The sequence below is a fragment of the Marmota flaviventris genome, chromosome 1 (assembly GCF_047511675.1).
Source record: "Marmota flaviventris isolate mMarFla1 chromosome 1, mMarFla1.hap1, whole genome shotgun sequence".
Taxonomy (NCBI): Eukaryota; Metazoa; Chordata; class Mammalia; order Rodentia; family Sciuridae; genus Marmota; species Marmota flaviventris.
Genome location: NC_092498.1, coordinates 148,877,681 through 148,901,927, shown reverse-complemented (window position 1 = coordinate 148,901,927; position 24,247 = coordinate 148,877,681). Strand labels below are relative to the sequence as shown.

At 55.3% G+C, this 24,247-nt stretch overlaps 1 protein-coding gene across 10 annotated transcripts in view; it reads right to left on the bottom strand.

Annotated features, from left to right (window-relative positions):
• Nucleotides 1-1,801: 1,801 nt before the first annotated feature.
• Ssh1 (slingshot protein phosphatase 1) overlaps nucleotides 1,802-24,247 on the bottom strand; it is a 60,644-nt gene continuing 38,198 nt past the window's right edge. For 4 of the 10 annotated variants that reach the window (XM_027923208.2, XM_071617316.1, XM_071617319.1 and 1 more), the window contains 10 exons: nucleotides 21,738-21,932; nucleotides 20,403-20,496; nucleotides 18,999-19,127; nucleotides 16,687-16,733; nucleotides 14,972-15,118; nucleotides 13,509-13,709; nucleotides 11,194-11,761; nucleotides 6,733-8,908; nucleotides 6,204-6,369; nucleotides 2,994-4,688 (listed from right to left, as the gene is read on the bottom strand). In XM_027923208.2, coding sequence (XP_027779009.2) covers nucleotides 7,724-8,908; nucleotides 11,194-11,761; nucleotides 13,509-13,709; nucleotides 14,972-15,118; nucleotides 16,687-16,733; nucleotides 18,999-19,127; nucleotides 20,403-20,496; nucleotides 21,738-21,932 — 2,566 coding nt within the window. In that variant the 3' untranslated portion in view covers nucleotides 2,994-4,688; nucleotides 6,204-6,369; nucleotides 6,733-7,723. Of the gene's footprint in view, nucleotides 2,965-2,993; nucleotides 4,689-6,203; nucleotides 6,370-6,732; nucleotides 8,909-11,193; nucleotides 11,762-13,508; nucleotides 13,710-14,971; nucleotides 15,119-16,686; nucleotides 16,734-18,998; nucleotides 19,128-20,402; nucleotides 20,497-21,737; nucleotides 21,933-24,247 lie in introns of those variants that run through there. The other 6 variants (XM_027923211.2, XM_027923210.2, XM_071617301.1 and 3 more) reach the window with 6 other exon arrangements.

Genomic DNA, 24,247 nt, shown 5'->3' with positions numbered 1-24,247 from the left:
AATCTTTTTGGTTTTTTTTGGGTGGTGCTGGGGATGGACACCGCGCCTTGCACATGCTACATCCCCAGCTCGGAGAACTGGACTCTTAGTGTCAGATGCCAGCACATCCTTTCCCAGATTGAGAGGCTGCTAATGTGTGTGTTGATCTTTTATTTGCTGGAACAGTTTACAAAAAAAAAAAAAAAAAAAGGAATTTGAAGTTGGAACTGGACCCTTGACAAGTACACTTCAGGATGCACGAGCAGTTTCCCTTTAAAGGCAAAGCATGGTGAATAGGATTTGGGAGCAGGAGACCCGCTGTGTGTGGCCCCAACAGCCTCTGGAGCATGCAGTGGGTCTGATTTTTTTCGGGGCTCGAGGCTTCAGCTCTAACCCCTCTGCTCTATTGCTGGGACCTAAAGCGGGGACAGGATGCATCTTCTGTTTGCTTATTTCTACTCCTGGGCCGGGAGACTCCGCTCTAGAGAAGGTTCCAGATGGAAGTCAGTAGTATCTATCTGGTTTATCACTCTCTGGATGTAACCAAAGGCTAATTCGTTGTTCTCTGTAGGCCAGTTTCCATAAACTGAGGAAGAGGCTATGTGGAGGATTCAGAGGGATTCCTCACTGTCAGGCACATGGAAGATGCATAAGTGCAGCTGATTCTGCATTTGGGGATTCAAAAGCCATTAGAAAATATCAGGGGGAAAAAAACACCCTGCATCACTGTAAGCAGAAGTCCTCTGTGAAGCCGCCCACGCCCGTCATCCCAGCGGCTCGGGAGGCTGAGGCAGGAGGGTCGCAAGTTCAAAGCCAGCCTCAGCAACTTAGTGAGGCAGTAAGCAACTGAGACCCTGTGTTTAAATAAAATACAAAACAGGGAACAGGGCTGGGGGTGGGGCTCAGTGCCCCTCAGTTTAATCCCTGGTAACGCCCCCCCCCAAGAAAACACCTAAATCTGCATGACTATACAGAGACTTCTTGTCACCATTCCCTAAGCAATAAACAATTATATACATGGCATTTACATTGTATTCAATGTCATAAGCAATTTGGAGATGATTTAAAGTGTGTGTGGGGGGGTGTACAAAGACTATTTGCTAATACTAGCCCGTCTTACTTAGGGAATTGACATCTGTGAATTGTGCACTCCATGGGGAGAAGGTTCGGGACCGTGTCCTTTTGGTTCTTTTGGCTTTAGGGTGCAAGGACGAGTGGCGTTTCTGGGCAGGGATCACTCTGTGCGCCCTGGGTGGACATCTCTTTGGAAAGGGGCTTCCTGAAAACTTCAGGGCTCCTTCCGGGAGCCCTCTCTGCCTTCTGGAAGGTTTTCCAAGCATCTTGCCCCAGGGGCTTCCCCAGACTTAAACAGGCATGTGGACTCTCCCCTGCAAGCTCCCCATCCTGTAGGCGTGATCTGGGACCACACCCAACCTGGATGTCTGCTCTGAGATGAAAGCCGGGTGACACCAGCCAGTTATGGAACATTCTGAGAGCCCCCAATAAGCAAGGATCTGGGCAGGCTTGGGAACACCCATGTTCTGTTAGGCGACATGGTGCTGTCTCCTGAGAGCCCCTGTGGAACGTGATCGGAACTGGTGAAGTGTGAGCCTGCTCAATTGCATCAGTCTTGTTTTGGTAGTTTCTAAACTCGGCCATAGAGATTCCCAGGGAATCGACATACAGTTTGCTGGGCCCTGTCCCCAGAATCGGATTCACATTTAGGACCCAAAGAGAAATGGTTGGTACCTGCAGGTTGCCAGGAGGTGTTCCTAAGCCAGGGCCCTCCTCCTCCCTCCCTCCCTCCCTCCCTCCCTCGGCAGTGCTGGGGACTGAACCAGGGCCTGGGCAGGCTGGGCAGGCGCTCTACCACTGAGCTACACCTGCAGTCCTGGGAATGTTCTCCAAACACCTTATAGACAGGACTGCATTCTAGTGTGACAACACTAACCTCTGCTTTGAATTTCATACTTGATAAGCAGTTTCCAGCCATGATTTGGCCTCACATGGATACTCTCTGGGGGGGTTTATTTGCTTGTTTGTGCAGCTTTAGCAACAGTTTGGATTTTAAAGGTTCCCCGAAGGCCATGCCTTGAGGGCTTAGTCCCCAGCTGATGGAGCCTTCAGGAGCTAGGGCCTGGCAGGAGGAAGTCAGGCCGCTGGACGCCTGCCCTCCCGGGGGGTCCCGGGGCCCTTCCTGAACCTTCTGTCTCCCTGTCACCCCGGGGGGAGCAGCTTTCTCCTCCACGTTTTGGGCTGAGCAAACAGATGGATGGACCAGGACTGAAGCCTCCGAGGCCCTGAGCCAAAACACGACCTGCTGGGGATGGAGACCCAGCTTGGTGGCAGGGCGCTGGCCCAGGACGGCCCAGGACGCCCCAAGCCCTGGGCTCCATCTTCAGCAGCGTGGACGGGGTGGTGAGGGGACAACCGACCTTCCCCTCCTTCTGTTTATCTCAGGTACTCTGTCACAGTGACAGAAAGGTGGCACACCCAGGGAGAGAGAGCGCCACCAAAACTGCCTGGTGTGACGTGAGCACGAGGAGCCTCTGCCGGGCGCAGTGACCATCTCCTGCCATGGCAGTGAGCAGTCACCGGCCCCACCAGCCTCTGGTCCCTGCCATGTGGGGGGACCACTCCCACCTGGTGATCCTCTGGGGCGCACCTCCGGCTCTCTGATTTCTACTGTAATGGAGAGACCACCCCAAATCCAAGTCCCATCCTGGTGAGGAGCATTTTTTCTGGTGTACAAATGGCCACCCGGCAGAGGGCCTGTTCCTTCCTGACAGAATCAGGGAACGGGACGCGTCCAGGAAAGACCTGACACTTCTCTCTTTGGTTCTCCCTGGTCTAACTTGTCCAGGGTTTTGGGCATAGAGCATAGTACACAGTAGGTGCTCAGTAAAGACTGTCCATGATGAGGATGATGATGAAGATGAAGATGAAGAATCAGACTGTCTTGGCAAAGGCTGACGAGGTAGTTTCCTGTTGAACAAATGCATAGTCATCAGGCATTTATAAAGAAAAAGTTTATTTTCATCACAAGAAGCACACAGACTATATATAATACACACCAACGGAAGTAAAAAAAAGTGCATTATGCATATTCTACTGCAAATTCACAGTACAAAAGATACTGCCTTTAAATATATAATATAAAAAAACAAGAAGAAAAACAATTAAAAAGTCATTGATATAACACAACACACAGGAACCCACCAGCAGCTTCTGAAATACCAAAGACTAACTCTTCCGGTGGTGTCCCAGTGGGGGACCTGTACCTACATTTTGTTGCAAAAGAGTTTAGGACACTAAGAGAGGAAAGCTAGGGTGGCCAGGCGGTAGTCACACCTCTATGAGACAAGGGCACAGCTGTGATGGGGATGGCCGAGGGGCTGGGGTCTGGAGCTTGGCCTGTGCCGCTCCCCAGCTGGCCACAAACCAAACTGTGTTCTTTCGTGGGCTCCCGAGGGACGCAGCCATGGCCGAGGCTGGCCTGGCCCCCGGAACCACGGGTGCTGTTTCTAGCAAGGCTCCCTGGAGTAGCTGTGGACACACCACGTCCAACTGCACAGCGGAGTCAACACGAGAATGGCCTAGGACAGCTCGTGTCCCACACCAACCACCACTGACGAGACAAATACCCAGTCACCAAAGATGAGAGCGCAACAGTCTCCATAAATACACAGTATTTGTAAACTAGGATTAAGGCACTGGATTGTAGAACAATGACCACGGCGTAGGGAGGGGAGGGAGCAGCCATCTTCTCATGCAGCAGGACCCTGGCCAGGACAGCGGCCCATGGGGAGTCTATTAGACGCCTGTGTTGGAGGGCGGGGCTGTGGCACCTATTGCAAGACAAGCACAGGGCAGGGACATGTGCATGGGCCCAGGGCAGCGCTGGGCAGCATCACGTCACAATGGTCCAGATGACTCCTCTGTAGCTTGGGTGACATGGCAGATGTGTGGATGAGATATGACGCACATGGTTGGATTCATCTGTATGTGCTCAGGTATGTATGAACGCACACGCCACACACCATGCATGTCCAGATACCGCAGAGGGGACCCCTTCCCCAGGCACTCAGTGCAGAGCAGGCCAGAGCAGAGCCAGTGGCTAGGTGTGGAGTGAAGCAGCCACCTACACGTGGCCTGTGTCCTCGGCAGCTAACCAGGGAGTAGGACCAGACAGGCGAGGCTGCCCTGAGTTGCCCAGGCATCCTTCCTGATCTACTTAGCACTTCTGCCAGAGGGGAAGAGGTGGCCCTTGGAGAGTTTTGTGTGTTTGAGGGGAGCCCCATTAAGTGGCCATTCAACCAGCAGGGTTGGGTGAACTGAATTCTGGGACCAAGAATTCCTGGAAACAGAAAGCAATGCCTGGGGCTGGGGTTCAGTTGGTAGAGTGTTCGCCTCCCATGCACCAGGCCGTGGGTTCAATCCCCAGCACCACCAAAAGCAATGCTTTTCTTTTAGGGTATCTTGGGGAAGTTTTTTAGTATGATCTTAACTAAGTCATGTAGCATTTGTGCTCACTAGGGAGGAAGGGTCCCCGGGGATTGGGGTATTCACCAACCTTCCAGGATGGGCCTGGGGACAGAGTGCAGGGCAGGGTTGCTCTGCAGGTCTGTCCAACCTCAGCTCTCTCTGGAGGCATCCTCTGGGCTTGCAGGGTGGGGGAGGACTTCAGAACTCACTGGAATGTTCTTGAGCTGGAGAAAGCAGGTATGGGGGGAGGGGCTCGCACAGGGCAGCCACCTGTGTGCTTCTGGGGAGTGTCACCTGCATGAAGGGGCAAGGTGGGGGCAGGGGAAAGGGCCTGCCAGCAGCAGTGAGCTGTCCACAGTCCAGAGGTTGGCAGGTCCCCAGCTGAGAACAAGGAGGCAAGGAAGGCAGAGAGTGAAACCTTTCTCATGCGAAGTTCAAGCAGCCAGGGCTTGTTGTAGAAGACCCTGCAGTGGCTGGAAGAGACAGAAATGGACCTGGGCCGGGCCAGATCCCAGTCAGAGGAGGGAAGAACTGGAGCTTCTTCTCGACCAGCACCACCTCTGTGCCTCGTGAAACCTGATAATCCAGGCAAACCTGCACCAGCGCAGGACGGGCTGAAGCACACCCCAACTGTGGCACGGTGCGCATGAAGGCCATGCGGCGGGGGATGCGGCCCCATGGGGATATTTCCCTTCTCCCTTAGTTCACACAGGCATTCAAGGAAAATGACCATCACCAAAATCACTTGCCTAGCGCCAATCTCTGCGTCCCTCTCTGCTCCTCTCCTGTCCCTTATGCTGGGAATCTCCCAAAGACTATGGCCAAGCTCTGGCCAAGCTCACGGAGCAGGAGCACACTTTCTTTGCTGAGACAGTGTGAATGTCATTGTCAAGGTGCCTCTGATCTGGCAGAATGCTTTTGTCTTGTTAATGTAACACGGGGGTGTAGCTCAGTTGGTAGAATTCTTGCCTCACATGCACAAGGCTGTGGTTCAATCCCCAGCACCACAAAACAAATCAACTACGGCGACAATTTAAAAAAAACAAAAACAAAAACAGTGGTCTTGGCCTCTAAGAAAACTTTTCCTCCTTCTCTCCAGGATGGATGTAAACCAAGAAATCAAGAATGCTTCCCCCCATTGCCCTGATGACCTAATATGCTGGCTGTGCTTCCACAACAAATGGGCAAGTTTGCCAGAAGCCAAAGACCCCCTTGTATCTGTCATCTTCCCCACCCCCCACTCTTTAGCTGGTCAAAAGAAAAATTATGGCTTTCAAAATTTAAGTTTTCAAAAACATATCACTATCCTCTACGGAGGTGATAAAAAAACCAACAAAAGCCTATCATCACCAAATCTAAAGAATTATGTTGACACAAAACTTGATCTACTGCGTGAAATTGGATGTGGCAAAACATTGAACTTGGTATTTTTTTTTTATGCTTTTGTTGGCTGAGGATGAGGGGAAACCCCACACGGTTTCAAATGTAAGTGGATAATCACCTTTTTAAGTGACTTTAACTGACAGTAGTGGGCCGGGCGGGGGTGGGGGGAACCCTACAAAGTAAAACAGCAGACTGCAAAAAAAATCATGCAGTGGGAAGAGAGTCCCTGGAGAGGGTGTCTGCAGAACCCTGCGCCCCAGGTGGAGTAAGACCCGCCTGGACCCTGAACCCACCAGGTCTCCTCCAGCACAGCCGCTGTGGGGCCCAGTTCCCACCAACAGGAGATGGCGACTCACGCATCTGCTTTTGGGGCTGCCTGTCCCTGAAGGCTTTGGGTCTCACTGAGCTAATCCAGATGATCCTGCCGAGGGCAAGATGGAACTGCGGGAAGCTTCCGTGATCCCTCCACCACACACTCCTCCATCCTCCACGGGAGACCCTGGTGGGGGTGGGCTGTGAGGCCTGGGTACAGACGGGGGAGGGTTTGGCTTGAGGTGTCCAAGAGCCAGAGGAGGACTTCCAATTTGTCTTACTTTTTCCTACAGGGTCATGGGCTGCCTGGTGTCATCATATAAAACCAGGGTGGGCGACTTCTACGAAGGGTCTGGTGGTACCCACCCAGGGCTTCGGGGGCCACAGGTCCCTGCTACCATTAGTTTATTGTCTCACAACCCCTAGAGAATGTAAAAGCCCTTCTCAGCTGAGGGGGGCTGCACACCAGCCCCTGCCTCGCTCCCAAGCTGCTTCTCTCTCTTCAGGATGTCCCCGCATCTTCCTTGATCGGGGACCCAGCCCAGACCAGGTCACACGCCCTGCTGAGCTCACCTGATTCCTCGAGGCGCTGCCCAGAGCGGAGCCCAAGGAGACCTGGGCTGTCACTGCCTCTGCCAAGCCGCCGGAGAACTGGAAAGACAGGAAGCAGTTCTCCCCACTGGAAGTGGCGACTGGAGACACCGAGGACGCTGTTCCCTGTCCTTCCCCAGTCGCATTCCTCTCAGAGAAGCTGCAGCGAGTAGCTCCTGGAGCAGGACCCAGGAGAGGTCTCTGCCCCCGAAATCCCTTCCCTTTCCAAACATTGGAAAATGGGACCCAACAACCCTGAGGGGTGGGCTCCTGGGAGGATCCACCTCCTAGAACCGCAGCCCCAGCACTTCCCCAACCCGACCACGCCCAGTTCAGCAGCAGGAACAGAGAAGCAGCGGTCTGGGGTCCTCGTCCCTGAAACAGGGGCGCTGAGGGTATTGCACACGTTTCCCCCAACTGACCCCAGTGCCGACCCAATGCCTGTCAGCCGCACCAGAGCCAGGGCGGGTGGCGCTCTTGGGGTCCCCACCAAAGGAAGCCAATCTCCCTGGAAACCCCTTTCTGACAGCAGCATTCCCTGGGATGAGCCCTGGGAATCATCGTATTTAAAAAACGAAAAGCACAGCGAGAACAGAGGTAGGACTAGGCTGCCATCGCAAGTGTCTTTGAGGGTGGGATGAGCTGGGAACGTGGGCCACAGGGACGGTGGCGTCACCATGACTCCTCTTTTGCATGTTGCCATAAAACATTTTGGATGTGTGCATATCTGAACGTGCTCTTCTTGATTCGGTACTCTTCTCAGAGCCGGGACTTGGGGACAGAGTTCTGCGTCTCTGACAAATCCCCGTACCCGGCACCTCCCCTTCCTTCCTGTGCTGCCGTGTCTCCTCCTCTCCATGGCAAGAGCGGGAGGCTCAGGTGACTTGGGTTCCTTACGACAAATCAAGATGTAAGAGGCGGGTCAAAACCCACGGGGGACAAGGGAGGGATCGCATGACGAGTCTGCCGTGGGTCAGCTTCTGCTCACCCAGGAGGGGCTGTTCAAGTTTCCTGGGGCGCATTTCCCTGATGGCTTGGAGGCCGGGTTCCTGGGGATGGCCTGGGGGTCGGCGAGGGTGGAGGCGTCCGCCTCGCTGGACAGGTCCTCTGTGGAGAAGTCGAGGCTCCCGAGCTTGGCAAGAGAGTGGGAGCGCTTGAGGGGGGACGACACGGTGAGGCCGGCCAGCCGCAGCCGCGTCTCGATCTCCTGCGTCCGCTGCTTCACCAGCCCTGGCTTCCCGCGGACACTGTGGATGCTGTCACTGCTGGAGCTGCGGGTCATGTTGGAGCTGAGGGACGAGGAGGTGGGGGTGTGGCAGATGGTCCTCAGGAAGTCTCTGGAGAAGGTGCTGGAATGGTCCAGGCGGCAGGGGAGGGGCGGGGGGCTCTTCAGCGAGGCTCCTTCCACGGATTGGGGGGCGGCTTCTGGCTTCTCGTCACCCCCCGCGTGGCCAGGCAGAGCTGGGGGCCCAGGGTCCTGCGGGGTGGTGGGCTCCTGGCTCTCCTCGGGTATGCTGGCCTCCAGCCGGCCGGGGGCGCTATCTGCGGGCAGACTCTTCAGCCTCTCCAGCTCCTTGGTGTGCTTGCGGACCAGGCCGGCCTTCTGCAGCTGGATGATGGATTCCTGGTGCTGCATCAAGTAGCTGTTGGTCGTGGGCTTCTCGGATTCGCTACTGAACAGAAGCCTCAGGTCCTTCGCAGGCTTGGGATCTTTCTTGGGTGACAGTTCTTCCTTCACCACTTCCATGTTGGGAGGGTTCTTATCACAGTGAGAATTCTTCAACAGGAGGGACTTTGGCAGGACTCTGGGGGTCTCTCTAGAAGGTTCTGAAATGCTACCTGTTAGCTCCGGAGCAGCTGCGGCTCCAGAGCTGCTGGCATCAGGTCTTCTGGAACCTGCTGGTGGTAGGAAGGAGGACGCGTCAGCCACGCCAGAGGCCGGCTTCTCCAGACCTCGGGACCTGCTGGACATGTGGGCAGCAGGCGAGGATGTGAGGTGGGGCAGGAAGGCCGGCTGGGTGCAGATGGCGGGAGCACCTGGGTCCTCACACCACTCCCTGAAGGCCTCGGGAGCTCCGCTGGCTGCAGGGTACATGCAATCGGCACAGGATTTATAGGATGGCTTCACTTTGTTCAGGATCCCAAACATAGCATCGTGCTGCAAGGGGACAAGAACACTGTGAGACGGAGCACCGTCAACCAGGGACCAGACACAGGAGGAGGGCAGGCAATGCGCAGGGGCAGACCCTGGAGGGGCACCCCCTCACTGCAGTCAGTGGGAAACAAGAACTCCTGGAACCCACCTGACTGTGACGACGCAGGTCAGAGAAACCTCAGAGACACAGAACCAAGACCCAGAAGCTGAGGCCCAATACCTGGGCGTGGGTCGCATGGCCAGGAGGGTTGAGGCAGGGCCTCTGGAACCTCCCTTCTCACCTGCACAGGGTGCCTCTTGGACAGGCTGCGGTGTCCCGGGGAAGTAAGGCACCTACCCTGCTCAGTGCCAGCTCACGGCACTGAGAACGAAGTGAAATAGCGAGTCGGCTGCAGAAGCGGAGCCGGGGGTCTTCCCCTTGCAGAAATAATTTGCATTTGGGGAGCACGCAGCCCCTGGATGGAGCCCTTCCTGTCCAGCCCAGCTAAAGGAACGGCACTAGTCACGGTCTCCACAAGAGAGGGGGCAAAGGGCAAAGACAGCGTTTGGAGACCCCAACCCAGACCTAGACACAGGTGCCTCCAGGCCCGGCCAGACCCACAGAAGACGCCGTTCACACTGTTTCCCAGGGAAACCCTCTGCTATCCGGAGTCTTCTGCCAGGTGGGGCCACCCTTCACCCCCTCAAGTGCCAAAGGACTGACTAGTCGGGAGTTGTTCTTCTGGGCTGAGGTGGAGGCAGGGAGATGGAGGGCAGGCGAGGGGACCAGTACACTGCCCCGCGAGGTTCTGGAATGGTCTGAAATGAAGCCTTCCAGGCCGAGGGCTGGAGGAGGTGCTCACGGGAGGAGGGCTTCTCCCTGAACCTCCAGAGCTGCGCAGACTCGGTTTCCCAAGACAGGAAGTCCTGGTGGCCCAGCACTGGAGGAGGCCCGGCCCTGCCCTGGAGGCTGCAGGGGATGTGCGGTGGGCATGGGAGTGGGCCCTCTTAGAGGACGTCTCTCTGCCAGGAACCCTGGGTCGGCTTCTGGGTCCACCAGTCGACCCTCAGTCTGACAATCTCAGGGACCCTCACCATAACGAGGCCTAATTCTTGAACCAGAATTTTCTCTCAAGCTCTAACCAAAGGGCTCCCATGTTCTTTCTTCTCACATCTGCAAGGAAATCTACTGTGGAGGGCTGGGATCAGGTGTGAGGGCACCTTTCAGAGTCAATGGGGCACAGGGTGGGCTCAGCAGGTGTGCAGGGGCCAGGATTGCCACATGAAGTCCCTCCCCTGGCTCCCTGCACAGCTGCTCCCCTCCGTCACACCACAGCCTGTCGTCGGCATGCTGACCGCCTGCGGCACGCCTCGCCACATCCCTGTGTGTTCACTCTCCACTCGCCCCGCTGAGCTGCAGGTGCGCGGGGGCCATATGAGTGCGCCCTACCCCAGGCTGGCTAGGCACCATGGTAAGTGGGGGCCAGACACGGGAATGAATGCTCGTCTCGGGGTTCTGGAGGTCCTGTTTCCTAGGTGATGTCACATTCACAATCTACCCTCCCAGCTAAGCCCCTCCCCTTCTTGGGCCCGTGACTTAGCACCATGGGAGCCGACTGGTGGCACCGCTGTCCTGCAGAGTGGTCCCATGCCACCTGTCTTGATGGGTGTTTCCTCTCAGAGGGGAGTCGTGAGTGTGGGGGGACCTGGAATCCTACCTGGTTGGGGGTAAGTTTTTTGATTTGCAGTTTGCCAACTGCACCCCTCCACTAAGCCAGTCCCCACTCCTGGGCTGCTGCCCGCTGAGGGCGCAGGGAGACGGGGGCGGAATCAGGGGGGACCTGAGTGAGACACGGGCAGAGGTCCACCGTGTTCCACACCATCCACCAAGTACCACAGCCGTGGAGACAGTGGCGCTCGTGTCACGCACTGGGACATGAACTGAATATCAGACGCCTGAAGATGTCAGGCACATTTAAAGGGGGTGACAGTGTTGTGGCTCTGCTACACACGAGAGCACTTAGCAATGATGACACCTCGGGAACTTGTTTCAAAACAGTCCCGAGGGAGGAGGTGTGGGAGGGTGAGGCACAGGAGAAGAGCTCTGCCTCAGCTCCTGTGAAGTGGGCGACAGGTTGTTTTACATTTTACGAAAGGAAAAAGAACCTGAGTTGGCGGCCCTGCTCCAGGTGCCAATAAGGTGCCTGGGGCAAAGACAGCTGCAGGGGTGCAGGTTGTTCCCCAAGGACCCAGAGTCACTCGGCTGGTCACGCTGCCTCCCCGCAGCCCAGAGTCACCGCCCCGCCTACCTCCAAGTCCTGGGGGCAGCTCCTCTTGCTGTTGTTGTTGTTGAGGTTGCCGCGATCCAGGAGGCCCCGCTCAGGCTGGACTGAGGGCCGCCCCCACCTCCCTGCGCCCAGGCCCTCTTCCCTCTCCATCTCCTCCACCTGGGGCAAGGGGCCACTCCGGGCTTTGGGGCTCCCAAACTCTAGTTTCTTCTTCACATCCTTCTCGCAGAGTCCAGCGTCATCCTGGGGGTGTCTGGCGGGCTTGTGGGCCTTGGCGGGCGAGGCCTCTTCCTCCAACAGAGCGTCCCTCTCGAGATCCTCCAGGTGCACCACGCTGCCGCCGTCCTCAGGAGGGGGAGGCAGGAGGGGGTCTGAGAGCCTCCGGAAACAGCAGGGGAGAGCGGGCCCTCCTGGGGCCCGGCTTCCTTGGAGCCCGAGCTGGGCAGCATTGTCCAAGCAGGGCAGCGGGACATCAGGAGTGCCATCCAGGGTCTCCGTCAGGAAGTCGCTGGGCTCTGGAGGGTCTTCGGAAGGCGGCTGGAGGCTGCTGTCTGCCTGCTGGCCCCACAGCTTGTTGTGCCGCTGTTTGCTGCGAGGAGAGAGAGCAGAGCAAGGTGAGCACGGGGGACAGCACCCAGAGGTCCTGACAGGGGACGGTGGGCACAGTCCAAGGTCAGCGGGGTGCCGGGCTGGCTCTGCCTTGCTTAGGTCATGCCTCTCGCTATCATTGTCAAGATGTGCGAGGACCCTGAGTCACCATGGCTGCACTGGAAGCTGCACATGCATGTGCCTGTATCAGGGGATGGCGGACATGCCAAGGTGGCCTGAATGGTAACTGACCTGGTGTTTGGTCCCCGCTCACCGTGTGAGCGTAATCGTGCCACTTAGGTTTCTCTGTGGCAGGAGAACACTCCCCCTCCCACCCACACTGCAAGGACATCAAGGGGGTCAGGGCAGAAAGTACTGGAGCTCAACTGACCGACAGAACTACGTCCACAGGAAACACATGAAAATGATTGGAAAGGTCCTAGAAAATCGTGGATATCTGCGCAGGTCAAAGATCACAGGACGATTTCTAACGCTTTAAGAGAACCCTAAACCCTGCCACCGACCATCTGGAGTGTCCCACTCAGCTGTGTCAGCCATGTCCCTGGCCCTGCAGTCACCACCCCCATCTGCTCCCGTAGTTCCTGTCACCTTACAAGACTCAAATGCCACACCCAGTAAACACGGCGCTGTCCTCCCCAGCCCCTGCCACCAGGACCCCAGCTTTTCTCTTCAAACCTGACCACTCGGGGCCACTTACAAATGGGGTTCTGTAGTATAGAATGCTTTCTTGTGACTGGCCTGTCTCACTCAGCATGATGCCCCAAGGTCCAACAGACTGTAGTAGGTGCCAGAATTTCTTTTCTTTTTTTTTCTTTTTGAGACAGCTCTTGTGGCTTTGTGCAGTGGCAGCTTCGTAGCCAAAGAGGTTTCTCTGAGGTGTGGTCATTGCTAACTGAGTGAGGCCTTGCTGTGGCATCCAGGCTGCCCTTGAACTCCTGGGCTCCAAGGACCTGCCCGCTTGGCCTCCAGTACTGGGATCACAGAAAGCCCTTTCCTGGTGGCGTCTGCCACCTCACCCAGCTACCCTTGCCTTCCACTGTAAGACAGAGAGATGTTCCACGTACTTATACACTCTCCAGCTGAAGATCCCCGGTCTGCCCCGACCTTTTGGCCACCGTGGATAATGCTGCTGCCCTGAGGGTAGAAATCTCCAAGTCTTTCAGTCCTTCTGTGATCTGCTGGACCTATAGTGACTCCGCTTTTCATTTTCTAAGGGATGACCACAGCCTGTGGCAGCGACATTCAGGTGGGATTAGCTCTTAGCTCAGACGAGGGTGCTGAGGCCCAGGGAGATTGACCAGCCTCCCTGATCACCCAGCTGGCCGGTGGTGGAACCTGGCCAGTCACTGGGGCTGTCCTGGGGTTGCCTTGCTGGGAGACTGGCTCTCAGGCCTTGGCACAAAGCAGGTGCTCAGGAAACAGGACAGGCACATGCCCACCACGCAGCAGGCCGGGCCCTGGATGGGAAGTTAGGCCCCATTCCCTCCAGCAGCAAAACAAGCTTTGTGTGCGCGCCAACAAAGCCAAAACAGACCCCTCCTGGAAACTACTCATCAAATCCCAAACAATGGCGTTTCTCTCAAGCCAGCTCCCCCTGCGAGGCAGACTGACAGCTGCGGAAGCCGCTGGCCAACGGGAGAACTCTGGGACGCACAGCAGGCTGGCCAGCGTGGCCACAGGGCGCTGTGCTCAGTCTGCCCTGCCCTTGCTCTCCAGGGGGCACCCACCTTGCGTCCAGGATGCCTTCATACTCAGACAGCTGCCTCATGAAGCCTGCATTGGGCCGTGTGACGCTTCGCTTTTGCTTCACGTAGTTGTAGGCTTTCTCTAGGGGCCAGCCGAACTCCTTCATGGCATAGGCGATGACGGTGGACGCCGAGCGGCTGACCCCCATTTTGCAATGGACCAGGCACTTGGAGTGGTTCCGCCTGCAGGGGAGGGAGTGATGTGAGCAAAGTACTGGAGTCTTTAGCAACTGCCTTCTCTGGGCTTTACCCACTGAATTTTTAAGCCCCAAAGTTGTCTCGTGGCACAAATCCTGTTGGAATGTCGGGGAGCAGATTCCATACGCCCTCTAAGGGAAATAACTCGGCTGCAAAACCAACTAGCACACAGGAGGAAGTCAGGGTCAACTGGCCCTGGCCTGCTGCGGGACAGCTCCAAAAGCAGCTGCTTTCAGACATAAAGTGGATCCTGCAGTCACTGGGACAGGCTGGCCACCGAAAGCCCTTTCCTGGGAAGGACTGGGCAGCTAAGCAGATGGCCACACAAGCCACTCAGCTGCTCCCGCAAACGCAGACAGTGAATGAGCTGCTGTAGAAAACGGGGTCAGCCAAGCGGAACTGCACGGGGAGAGTGAGATGCTCGTCGGACACAGGCCCAGGGGCAAGAAGAACCGGCCAACACAGAGATGGGCCGACCTGCCGCGGGCCAGGAGGCAGCTCAGGCCCAGGTGCGGCTGAGTGACAGCTACAGAAGGGCCAGGAACTGGGACGCTCTACACATCACCTTGGAGAACACCGGGGGACACCTGGCTGTAGGGGCCGAACTCATCAGTCCAGAAGGCGACCCCGGGGGAGCAGGTGCTGTTTCCTGTACCCCAGGCTTAAAGAGAGCGAGGATTTGGTAAGGACGGACGTGCAGCTCTGGCTGGAGGGGTACGAGGGAAGGGGGAGCTTCCCTGATAGCATCTCCAAGGGGGAGCCCTCTCCGTTGTGGACTTCGGTAAGACAGCTGTTCTGCAGGGGAATAAGGCGGGGACAGAAGGAGGGTGGGAACATGGTGGGAACCCTGTCTGGGGCAGCGGGCCGGCACCCCTGTCGCCTGTGCTGGGCACACAGGAATACCTTACTTGGGGAGTCACACAGAGCCCTGAGGGCACCCTCCCCAACTCTTCGCCCCCAGGGGAAGCTTCCACATGCACTTGGTGCTGAGTCCTTGCCTAGAACACCACAGATGACAACAGGGTCATGCCACCAGGACAGAAGGAGTTTGCCAGAGAGCCACCCAAAGGAGACGAGCACCCGCTGTCCCCTCTGGTGCCTGGGGTTCTGCAGCCAACACCAAAAGTCCCCGGGACAAGAAGGCGTCCTCAGCCAGCAGCCTCGCGGCCTGCCCAGCACCCCCCAGCCCCCCCAGCCACCGCCCTCTGCAGAGCCACGCCCCCTCGGACCAGGCCCCGCCCACTTACTTGGCTTTGTTTATAAAGTGATATGCTTCGTTCCAGTGGGCAAGGAGGTCCGTGGTCTCCTCGTCGTACACTCGGATGTTATGATATGCAAACAAGCCAGGGAAAAAATTGTCTATTTCTCGAGTGACATTTAAAATGTAGTCAACCCTGCAGTGAGACAGATAGACAAAAAGTGGAGGATGAGAAGGAGGGACCACGAAAATAAAGCAACACAACACCAGCAGAGAAAAAGAAATACACATGAGGCACATGCTCCTGGTGGGACGTCTGCTTTTCCTTGATATTGAATTTCTGTCAGGTGCACTGGCGCTTGCCTGCAATCCCCAAGATTCAGGAGGCTGAGGCAGGAGGATGGCAAGTTCAAGGCCAGCCTGGGCAACTCAGTGAGACCCTGTCTCAAAATAGAAAAGGGTGGGGGTATAGCTCAGTGGTAGGGTGCCTTGTGTTCAATCACCAGCACTGGGAATTTTTTTTTTTGTATTTCCTGTACAAAATGAGAATGTATTATACATATACACACAAAACCAAAAAGTGCCTTGATTAGAAAGGTCTTATAAAAAAGAAAACTCAGTTTGAAGCATTGAAGCATTGCTTAGCAATCTTAACTATGGAAAGTAAACATGTCTCTTAAAATACATTTCTAAATTCCTTAAAGTTTCAAAATTTATAACTATCAGTAGTATACAGTGGCATTAAAAAAACAATCTCCCAACAATCTACAGTCTTAAATAGTTAAAAAGCAGAATAAAACCATCCATTATTTAAGTTCTTGGGAACAGTCTTAAAGCCTTTTGAAACAAGGCAAGATATAAATAAATAAGAATCTGAGGAGTCTGCTGACCCAGATTCTGTAGTTCTCTAACCTAATCAGTATTTTCACTTCTAGAAGACCAAAATAACTTCGGGAGTTAGAAAACATCTCAAATCAGTTTCTTAAGTGAATACTTATCATGCACTCGAAGAGCTTTAAGAGTCATCTATTGATTCCCAGCAAGACAGAAGCATAGAGTCCCAGCCCACATTTGAAGAATACTCTGTTGAAAGAACCCATCTTAACCAGTAGTTCTAAAGATATATTTTAAGATTTGTTTAGTCTTGGTTTTCAAATGTGGTAATTTAAGAATGCCATCATGTCAGACCCAGAGAATGGTGATTTTGTGGCTGTGTTGTTGTTGTTGTTGTTGTTTTTAAAGTGCAGACATGTGTTCTTGAAGGTCTAGGTTTAAACATTTTTCACTCTTATTGCTGAGCATTCTCAGAGACCCTGGCTACTGAGCTGCAAGATTCCCACCAGGCCCAGAGGTGTAACCTCCAACAGAACCAGGAATGGGCCAGGTGTCAGGGCTGCTGAGTGGCCTGACAGCCCACAGAGATGTGCGGCCCTGCAAGGAGCAGCAGCAGCAGCTCCGCAGGGCGGCGGGGCGGGGTGAGTCCAGGGCCTGTCGGGTCTAGGCTCTCGGACGTGCCACCAGAGTGTGATTTAGGAGGCTGCTCGTGACCCACACAATCACAGACTCCACAAGATCTCAGATCCATGAATTATTCAGAACATGGCATTTTGAAGCACATCTGTTTAGCTATGCAAATCAGCCCCTCCAGCCACTTCAGAGACCAGGGTGCAGGCAATTAGAGGGGAGCCGGGCCACCTCGGCAATAGAGGCAGGCATTCCCAAGCTGCCTGAAAGGACAGGGGAAGACAAGGGGAGCAGACTCACCCTGAGCCCTGCAGCTCCTCCAGGTTGGACGCATTCCATTCAGAGCCCTGGGGGACAGATCACACAAACCCCGTGAGTGTCGCAGTTAGCCCCGGAGCTGCTTGTGGGAGGCGCAGGTGCCCAACCCTGGACGGTGGGTCTGCCGGCCTCAGAGACCAGAGGACGAGGCTCATACCCCCGTGGGTTCCCAAGGCCCTCACAGATCAAGAGGTGACAGTGAGGGGGAGGGTGGCCCTTGGCCTTGGGGAGAGAGCGAGTCCGGGAAACTGCTTCCTTCCCGGGGGCCATGGTGGGGCCCTGTCACGGAGGCCGGGACCGTGACCTCCTCACCACTAAGGACAGTGGGAATCGTGTCCCTTCTCTGGGAAGCATTCTGGCAATAGTTTAGACGTTCCTATCCTCTGACCCAGTGATTCCACCTACAGAAAGCTCCCTGAGGAAACGGTCAGAACTCAGAGGACGAACAGTGGAAACAGCCCACAGGTCCAACAGGAAGAGGCCGACAGAGCAGTGATCTCCTTACAACAGGGCCCTCAAGACAAGCAGCCTTTTGGAGGCTGTTCAGCGGCCCAGGGAAATACCATGTGAGGAAAACAAAAAATACAAAGGAAAGCAGAGCACAGGGGCACATCGACCGCGTGACCATCTCCCTCTCGTGTTTGAAACGCTGGGAGGCGTGAAAGAGGCCCATCGCAGGGCCTGAGTTCAAGGCCCAGCCCCGAAAAACCCCAGATGCCCCAAACACAGAGGATGGGAAGTGGACACAGACTGCTCAGAGACCAGCTCTGGTGTAGGAGTGCTTGTTTCTTCTTTAGACGGATTTATTTTTCCAACTTTCTACAACATGTGTTCATTTAATTCTTTTTAATACTTTAAAAATAAAAATGCCATTGTTCAAAAATGAACCCTGTGACACACAAACAACATGAAAGGGAATAAAAGCAAAAATGACCACTTTGTTCTTAGGTGACTTGGAGGACACAGAGTCACAGAGGGCAGAGGCACCCAGGGCTCAGTCTCCTTGATGCTCCTGTCCTAAGCTCCTGGTCGGGCCCTCCAGGATGGGGCCCGGCTGGCCGTGTGCGGGGCGGCTGCACTCTGGTATTTGATGTAGTCTCAACCATAAAAATTCCTTTAATATCTCTCATGGAAAAAGTGACATAAAGTACCAAACCACACCGAAAAAATAACCACGGCTCTGAGAAGGCCATGAGCACCCCCTAGCTGTGACCACCACCTGTGGAGAGACAGGGGGAGTGGCCCATGTCAGTTTCACCAGGACAGGGTCAGGGCCCTGCGTTCCCTTGGACCTTCCCAGGCAGAGCCCCCTTGTCACCCATCACTTGTCTAAAACACAAATAGGAAGCCCACCGGCACAGGAAGGTTAGTCCTGTGAGCACCGCGCCTTCCCCATCTGTGCAGCTATCCTGACAGACACAGAGCTCGGGCCACTCCTGCAGGCGGGGAGCAGCCACTGGCGTCTGCAGCAGGACCCCCCCCCTTGGCTTCCCGGGAGCGCTTTTCCTCAACTCATGGCTGCTGTGTACAACAGTGTCCAAGGGAACGGCGCTCAGTGCCTTCAACAGGCATCTTACTGAATCCTCACAATCATGAAGGATCCAGAAAAAGAGGGAAAAGAGACTTGCTCCAGGTCACAGAGCAGGTGAGGCAGGAGGGTCCGGCCCTCTGGGCCGACTCGCATTCCACCGCGGCCTCCCGTCTAATTTTAGCAAGGCCGTCCTCCAGAGTCCCCGACGCTGAACACTGGCCAGCTGCCTTCTGTGGAGACTCACGGCGTGGGGACCTGGGAGCAGAGGCCGGAGGGGCGGGGAGTCTGCACACACTGTGCAGAGCCTCTGTGACCAGGCGACCCTCTTGATGGGCTGTGGGCAGGGCAGCGGAGGAGCCGTCAGCACCATCCTGCCCCACTGGGGATGCCTGGGCACGGTGCTGGGGCTCAGTGGGCACGTGCCCACCACCAGCTGGGTGTTCATGGCCCATGAACCACTCGAGGGTATCTGGGTGGGACCTGTGTGTTAGTGAATGAAGACAAAGAGCCCTGAAGGTCTGAAGACACTCGCCAGGTGACTGCCAGGTGTGCCCAGACCAGTCCCCGCAGCTCAGCTGGAGCCACTTCTCAGACACCCGGCAGGGCAGACCATGGGCTGCAGCTGGGCAAGGGGGTCCGAGCCAGGGTGGGGCTGCCTGAGCTGGCATCCTGCCTGCCTCCTCCCTCTGACCTGCTGCGAGCGCCAGACCAGGAGGTCTGCCTTATGACCCCAGACCGGTACTGCCACGGCTGTGCCTCTTACGAGATAAAGGTGGTCGAAGATGAGGGACGGCTTGTCCATCTGCCCCAGGATGAGCAGCATCTCGTTGTCTATGAACTCCTTGAACTCTTTCAGGTTGCAGTTCATCTGTTTCTCCAACTCATTACGGATCTGTGGCGTGGGAACATCAGGAAAAGTGATTTGTTAAAAAAAAGAAAAAAACAAACAAGAAAAGTTGCCCACCTCCAAACAATTAAGTCATAATTAGCTTTAAACGTGATTAATTTAAACAAATTGAAGCAGTTTTCAAAAAGGGTGCATTTTTCTTTTTTGTGTCCAGAGGAAGGCATCCACAGCACCCAGATGTGGTGGGAGGGATGTGGATCACCCAGCCTCCAGGTAAACCCTACTGGGGGGCATTTATTATTTTGAATAAGGAATGTGATTTCCAAGGGATCTTTTCTGAGTTTGAAGTACTTGCTTTTTTTTTTTTTTGTACCAGAGATTGAACCCGGGGTGCTTAACCACTAAACCACACCCCCAGCCCTTTTTTATATTTTATTTAGAGACAGGGTCTTGCTGAGTTGCTTAGAGCCTTGCTAAGTTGCTGAGGCTGGCTTTGAACTCTCGATCCTCCTGCCTTAGCCTCCTGAGCCACTGGGATTACAGGCATGCACCACCGCACCTGGCCAACCACTTATACTTTAACAATTAAATAACAAAACACATCTTAATGAGAACCTAAAGTCAGTTTCTTCTTGTTTGGGAAGGCATTGCCACATGATTTCTGAAAACATATTAACTGAGCCAGGTACAATGGTGCACACCTGTAATCCCAGTTACTTGGGAGGCTGAGGCAGTAGGATTGCAAGTTTGAGGCCAGGCTGGGCAATTCAGCAAGATTCCATGTCAAAATTAAAAATTTAAAAAGGGGGCTACGGATGTAGCTCAGTGGTAGAGTGCTTGCCTAACACATGGGATTCAATCCCTAGTACTAAAAAAAAGAAGAAAGAAAACACCTAGTTTAAGCTGCTGTCATAATTCATTGCATTCCTTGAACAACAGATAAAAAGCAACAGACAGAATTTTAAAAGTGATCAGGAAAACATTAAAAGGCGGACAGAAGACACCTTGCTGGTCGGCTGCGATCCCGAGCAGGAAGAAGTCAGCTGGCTCTCTACAACACAGGGCAGCGGGGGCGGAGAGGAAGAGGGCCTAAGCTACACGCTCCGGGTGAAACCAAGCACCTCATGGAATCGTGACCAAAGGTGACACAGGCGAGGCTCCGAGGACTCCAGAAACATGTCCACGCCCCACAGCCAGTAAATGGTGGCCCTGCTGCCAGGGCAGAAGGGGGCCGAGGGGAGTGTGTCTGGGGACAGGTCCTGGCCTGCTGCCGCTGCCCGCCCCCGGCAGGGGAAGGAGCTCTGGGAAGAGGGCTCTTACTTCCTTGGAGGTGACGTTTTCGAGATCCTGGCTCATCATGATGCTCCGCAGCTTGGCTTTGATGAGGCGCTCGGTCCTCTCCCCTTCAGTTGGCCTGGAGAGAAATGCCGTTTAGGAAGGTGCGTGGCTACGGATGCTCAGGTCCCAGGTCGCAGGAACGCGGCAGGGACTAGCGAGGTCGGCTCTGGGTGTGCATGTTCTCGGGTCACAGAGGCACTGGCGCCCGCCTGGACAGCACATCGGGAGGTTTGGAAACCCACTCACTCAGGCCCCACTTCGGTGTCACAGACTCTTAGAGCAGGACTCTGGACCTGCCAGGGGAGCAGTCCCACACCACTGGGTCTCTGCCTCTGCCTGGCCACATGGGGTGGGCGGCCTCGGCAGGCCGTGCTCCTCACCTCCTCCTCACAGTGAAGGTCCAGGCCTCCCAGCCCAGCCTCCGCCACAGCCCAGCCCAGCGTGAACAGCTCTTGGGCCACATGGGCCAGGGTGACCCTTCTTCCCACGAGGCCCCGTCAAATCCCTAAGCTTCGATCCTTCTCCCCGTCCCTTCCATTTCCTTGGGCCTCCAGTCACCTGGCCACTCTGCTCTGTACAGTCCTCAGAATGCAGCGTCCCAGGGACACAACACGCAGGGGAGTGGGCCCTGACCCAGGAGGGAACAGCTCCCCTCTCAAATCAGACTCAGGCCCAGTGGTGCGCCGGCGGCCACACGAAGGCCACGTGCTTCACTGTCCCTGCTGCCAACGGGTGGGGCCCTCGGGACAGAAGGACCCAAGGAAGCAGGGGTCACATTCATGACTCTCCTAGAGCAGAGGAAGTGACTTTCGGGACTTAAGGAACTGCAACCGACAGAGGAAAGGCCCAGACACAGAGCATCACCCAGGAGGGGTGAGCGGGGCAGCTCATTCCCTTGGGGGTTTGATGGAAACGAGGACTCGTTCTCCAGAAGTACACTCCCCAAATTCATCTATGATTTTTAAGGTGTGTCACAAACTCTCCCCACAGCCAGGCTTCCTGGGGTCCCAGGTTAGAAGCTGTTTTGTTTTTTTGGTACCGGGGATTGAACTCAGGGGCCCTCAACCACTGAGCCACACCCCAGCCCTATTTTGTACTTTATTTAGAGACAGGATCTCACTGAGTTGCTTAGGGCCTCACTTTTGCTGAGGCTGGCTTCGAACTCACCATCCTCCTGCCTCAGTCTCCCAAGCTGCTGGGATGACAGGCTGCACCAAAATGCCCGGCTCCTAGAAGCCCCATTTTAGAAGCTGGTTCTGGGAAGGGAATGCTTGGCCCAGGGCTGCAGGGAGGTGTTTGGGCAGGTGCCGCACATACTTGTCCACAAACAGGGCTGGGGAGTCAGGCCGCGTGGACTCCAGGTCCTGCATGGCGTTCCACTCGTTGATGCAGCTCTGCTCAGAGCTGATGCAGCTCTCGTAGTAGGTGGCCCAGATGAGCGCCACACCCCCTGGGAAGTAGTTGTGTCTTCGGGCCACCTCGCAGGCCTTGTGGAGCACCTGCAGGGCAGACCTGGGTGGGGAGAAGGCCAGGTCGGGAAAGCAGGAGAAGCACGGCCTCCCTCCCCAGGAGGGCTCACAGGGCAGGCGTGGGCCAGTGCACAAGGACTTAGCTCCTGGAGTCCTGCTTACATACGAGGGCGTGTGGGTGACACGTGGCAGCTGGAGACGGACAGCTGCCAGGTCCCAGAGCTAGCCTCTGCACATTCACCTCTGCTGAGCCCACAGTGGGGGAATGTCCTTCACTGTCCGGAAACAGGGAAAGACAGACCAGAACAGAAACCCAGGGGCGGGAGGTACCTCAGCGGAGCACGCGCAGGGCCCTGGCTCCACCAGCACCACAGGACGAAAGTCAAGCCCAAACTTCCCGACTCCCAAACACACGGGCTCACACGTTGCTTTACGTTCCACTGATTAACCACAGAATCACGGGTGACCTCGGAAGTCACAGTGACCCTGAGTGTGGGGACCATGGGAGCCCTGACCGCAGGAAGGAAATCTGGCTGCGTCCCACATGGTCGCCCTCCATGTGACCATCACTCAGAGGGAGACTCCTTGTCACCTGTCCTTGAGGACAGGCGCGGAGCAGCCCGTTTGGATGCGGAAGCCAGAGGAAGAGGAGGTGTGGGGGGCGGAGGGGCAGAAACAGGGACACCCACAATGTAGTTCACCTCGTCCACCAGAAGCCCAGGCTGAAGGTCCTCCGCAGTGGGGCGAGTTAGGAACCAGCAAAGGGTGGCAGAGGCCCTGAAAGGGAACTGCCAGAGTGCCTCGGGTGTAAGACACCCAATCTGGTCCACTGTCCCCAGGCTGGCTGAGGAGATCAACCTGAGCTGAATGTTACTAAATTTAGTTCTGGTCCCAGAGTTTTTGAAAAATTGCGTGGGCCTGTTTTTTATTTGCCTGGAGAGTAAATTATTTAGGGCCACACAGAGACATCTGGGGCATGTATTGGTTTATTGACCAGAACTACAATTTCATGATTTTCTCCCTCCAAAATGATTCTGAATCGACTGTGGTGTGGTCACAAAGGAGGTAAAGCATGTGGCATGGCATTAACCTGGGGCCCACAGGAGAATTCTGCGTCACTCACTGCCCGAGAAGAGCACAGTTAACCTGAACCGTGGGCAGAGCCCGTCTCTCTGATACCACTAGCCCCTCCTGAACTTCTCCCAGCTCATCTGGAGAGGCGCTGGGCTGAGCAGGCTGCACCTGTGGAGTGAGACCCTCCAACGGAGAGGAAGGCTCTAGGACAAGCTGTTCCAAGGCACCTAGCAGCCTAGTGCCACCTTCAGCCCAAGTGGTGTGTCCGTGGAGGCCCTGGGCCCATGCAGACCTGGGCCCTGGAGTGGCCCAACACCTGGGAGAACCTGCCCAGCGCTCCAGGTATCATGTAACTTGTCCATGTGCTGTGGCCCCCAACCCAACAGGTCAGTCTTGTGACCACTCCCACCAGATGCTCCATGTCCAGCAAAGTGCTGCTCCTCGACTGCACACGCTGAGCAGCTACTCTGTGCCAGGCACGGGGATTAAGTGGACTGATGCCAGGTGACATTTTATTGCCAAGAGCCCATAGAGAGAGGCAAGATGACAATATAGAAACATCTAGGCCAAGGACTGGGACAGACAGTCCTCCGATGAGGACATCCAATGGGAAATAAGTGCATGAAAAATGCTCAAGAATCCTCAGGAGAAGACAAACCAAAACCACAGGGAGGTACCACCTCACAGCTACTAAGACGGTGAGTATAAGATGTAAAAACTGGTGAGACGGGCCTGGTGGTACACTGTTATAACCCAAGCTACCTGGAGAATGAGGCAGGAGGGTTTTAAGCTCAAGGCCAGCGTTGGCATTAGCAAGACCCTGGCTCAAAAATAAAATACAAAGCATTAGGGTTTAGTCCTGTGGTAAAGCACCTGCCTAGCATGTAAGGCCCTGGGTTTAATTCCCACACACACAGACATGCGTCCATACAACCAATTAAAAGAATAAAATAAGATAAATGACTGATAACCCCAGTTCCCCAGGAGGCTGAGACAGGAAGATCAGGAGTTCAAGACCAGGCTAGGCAACATCCGAAGACCCCGACTCAATAAACAGGTAAATAAATGACAGGAGTTGATAAAGAAATGCAGAAATGGGAACTCTGCACTCTGCTGATGGGAACGTAAGCAGCTCAGCCACAGTGGGAAGAACTGGTGCTTTCCCAGAAAGTCAACGCAACCCGTGACCTAGCAATTCTACTTCTGGGTAAAAACCAAAAAGAACGGGAAGCAGGGCCTCACGGGAACCGTCACGCAGCTGAACCGACCCTCCGTGGGCAGGAG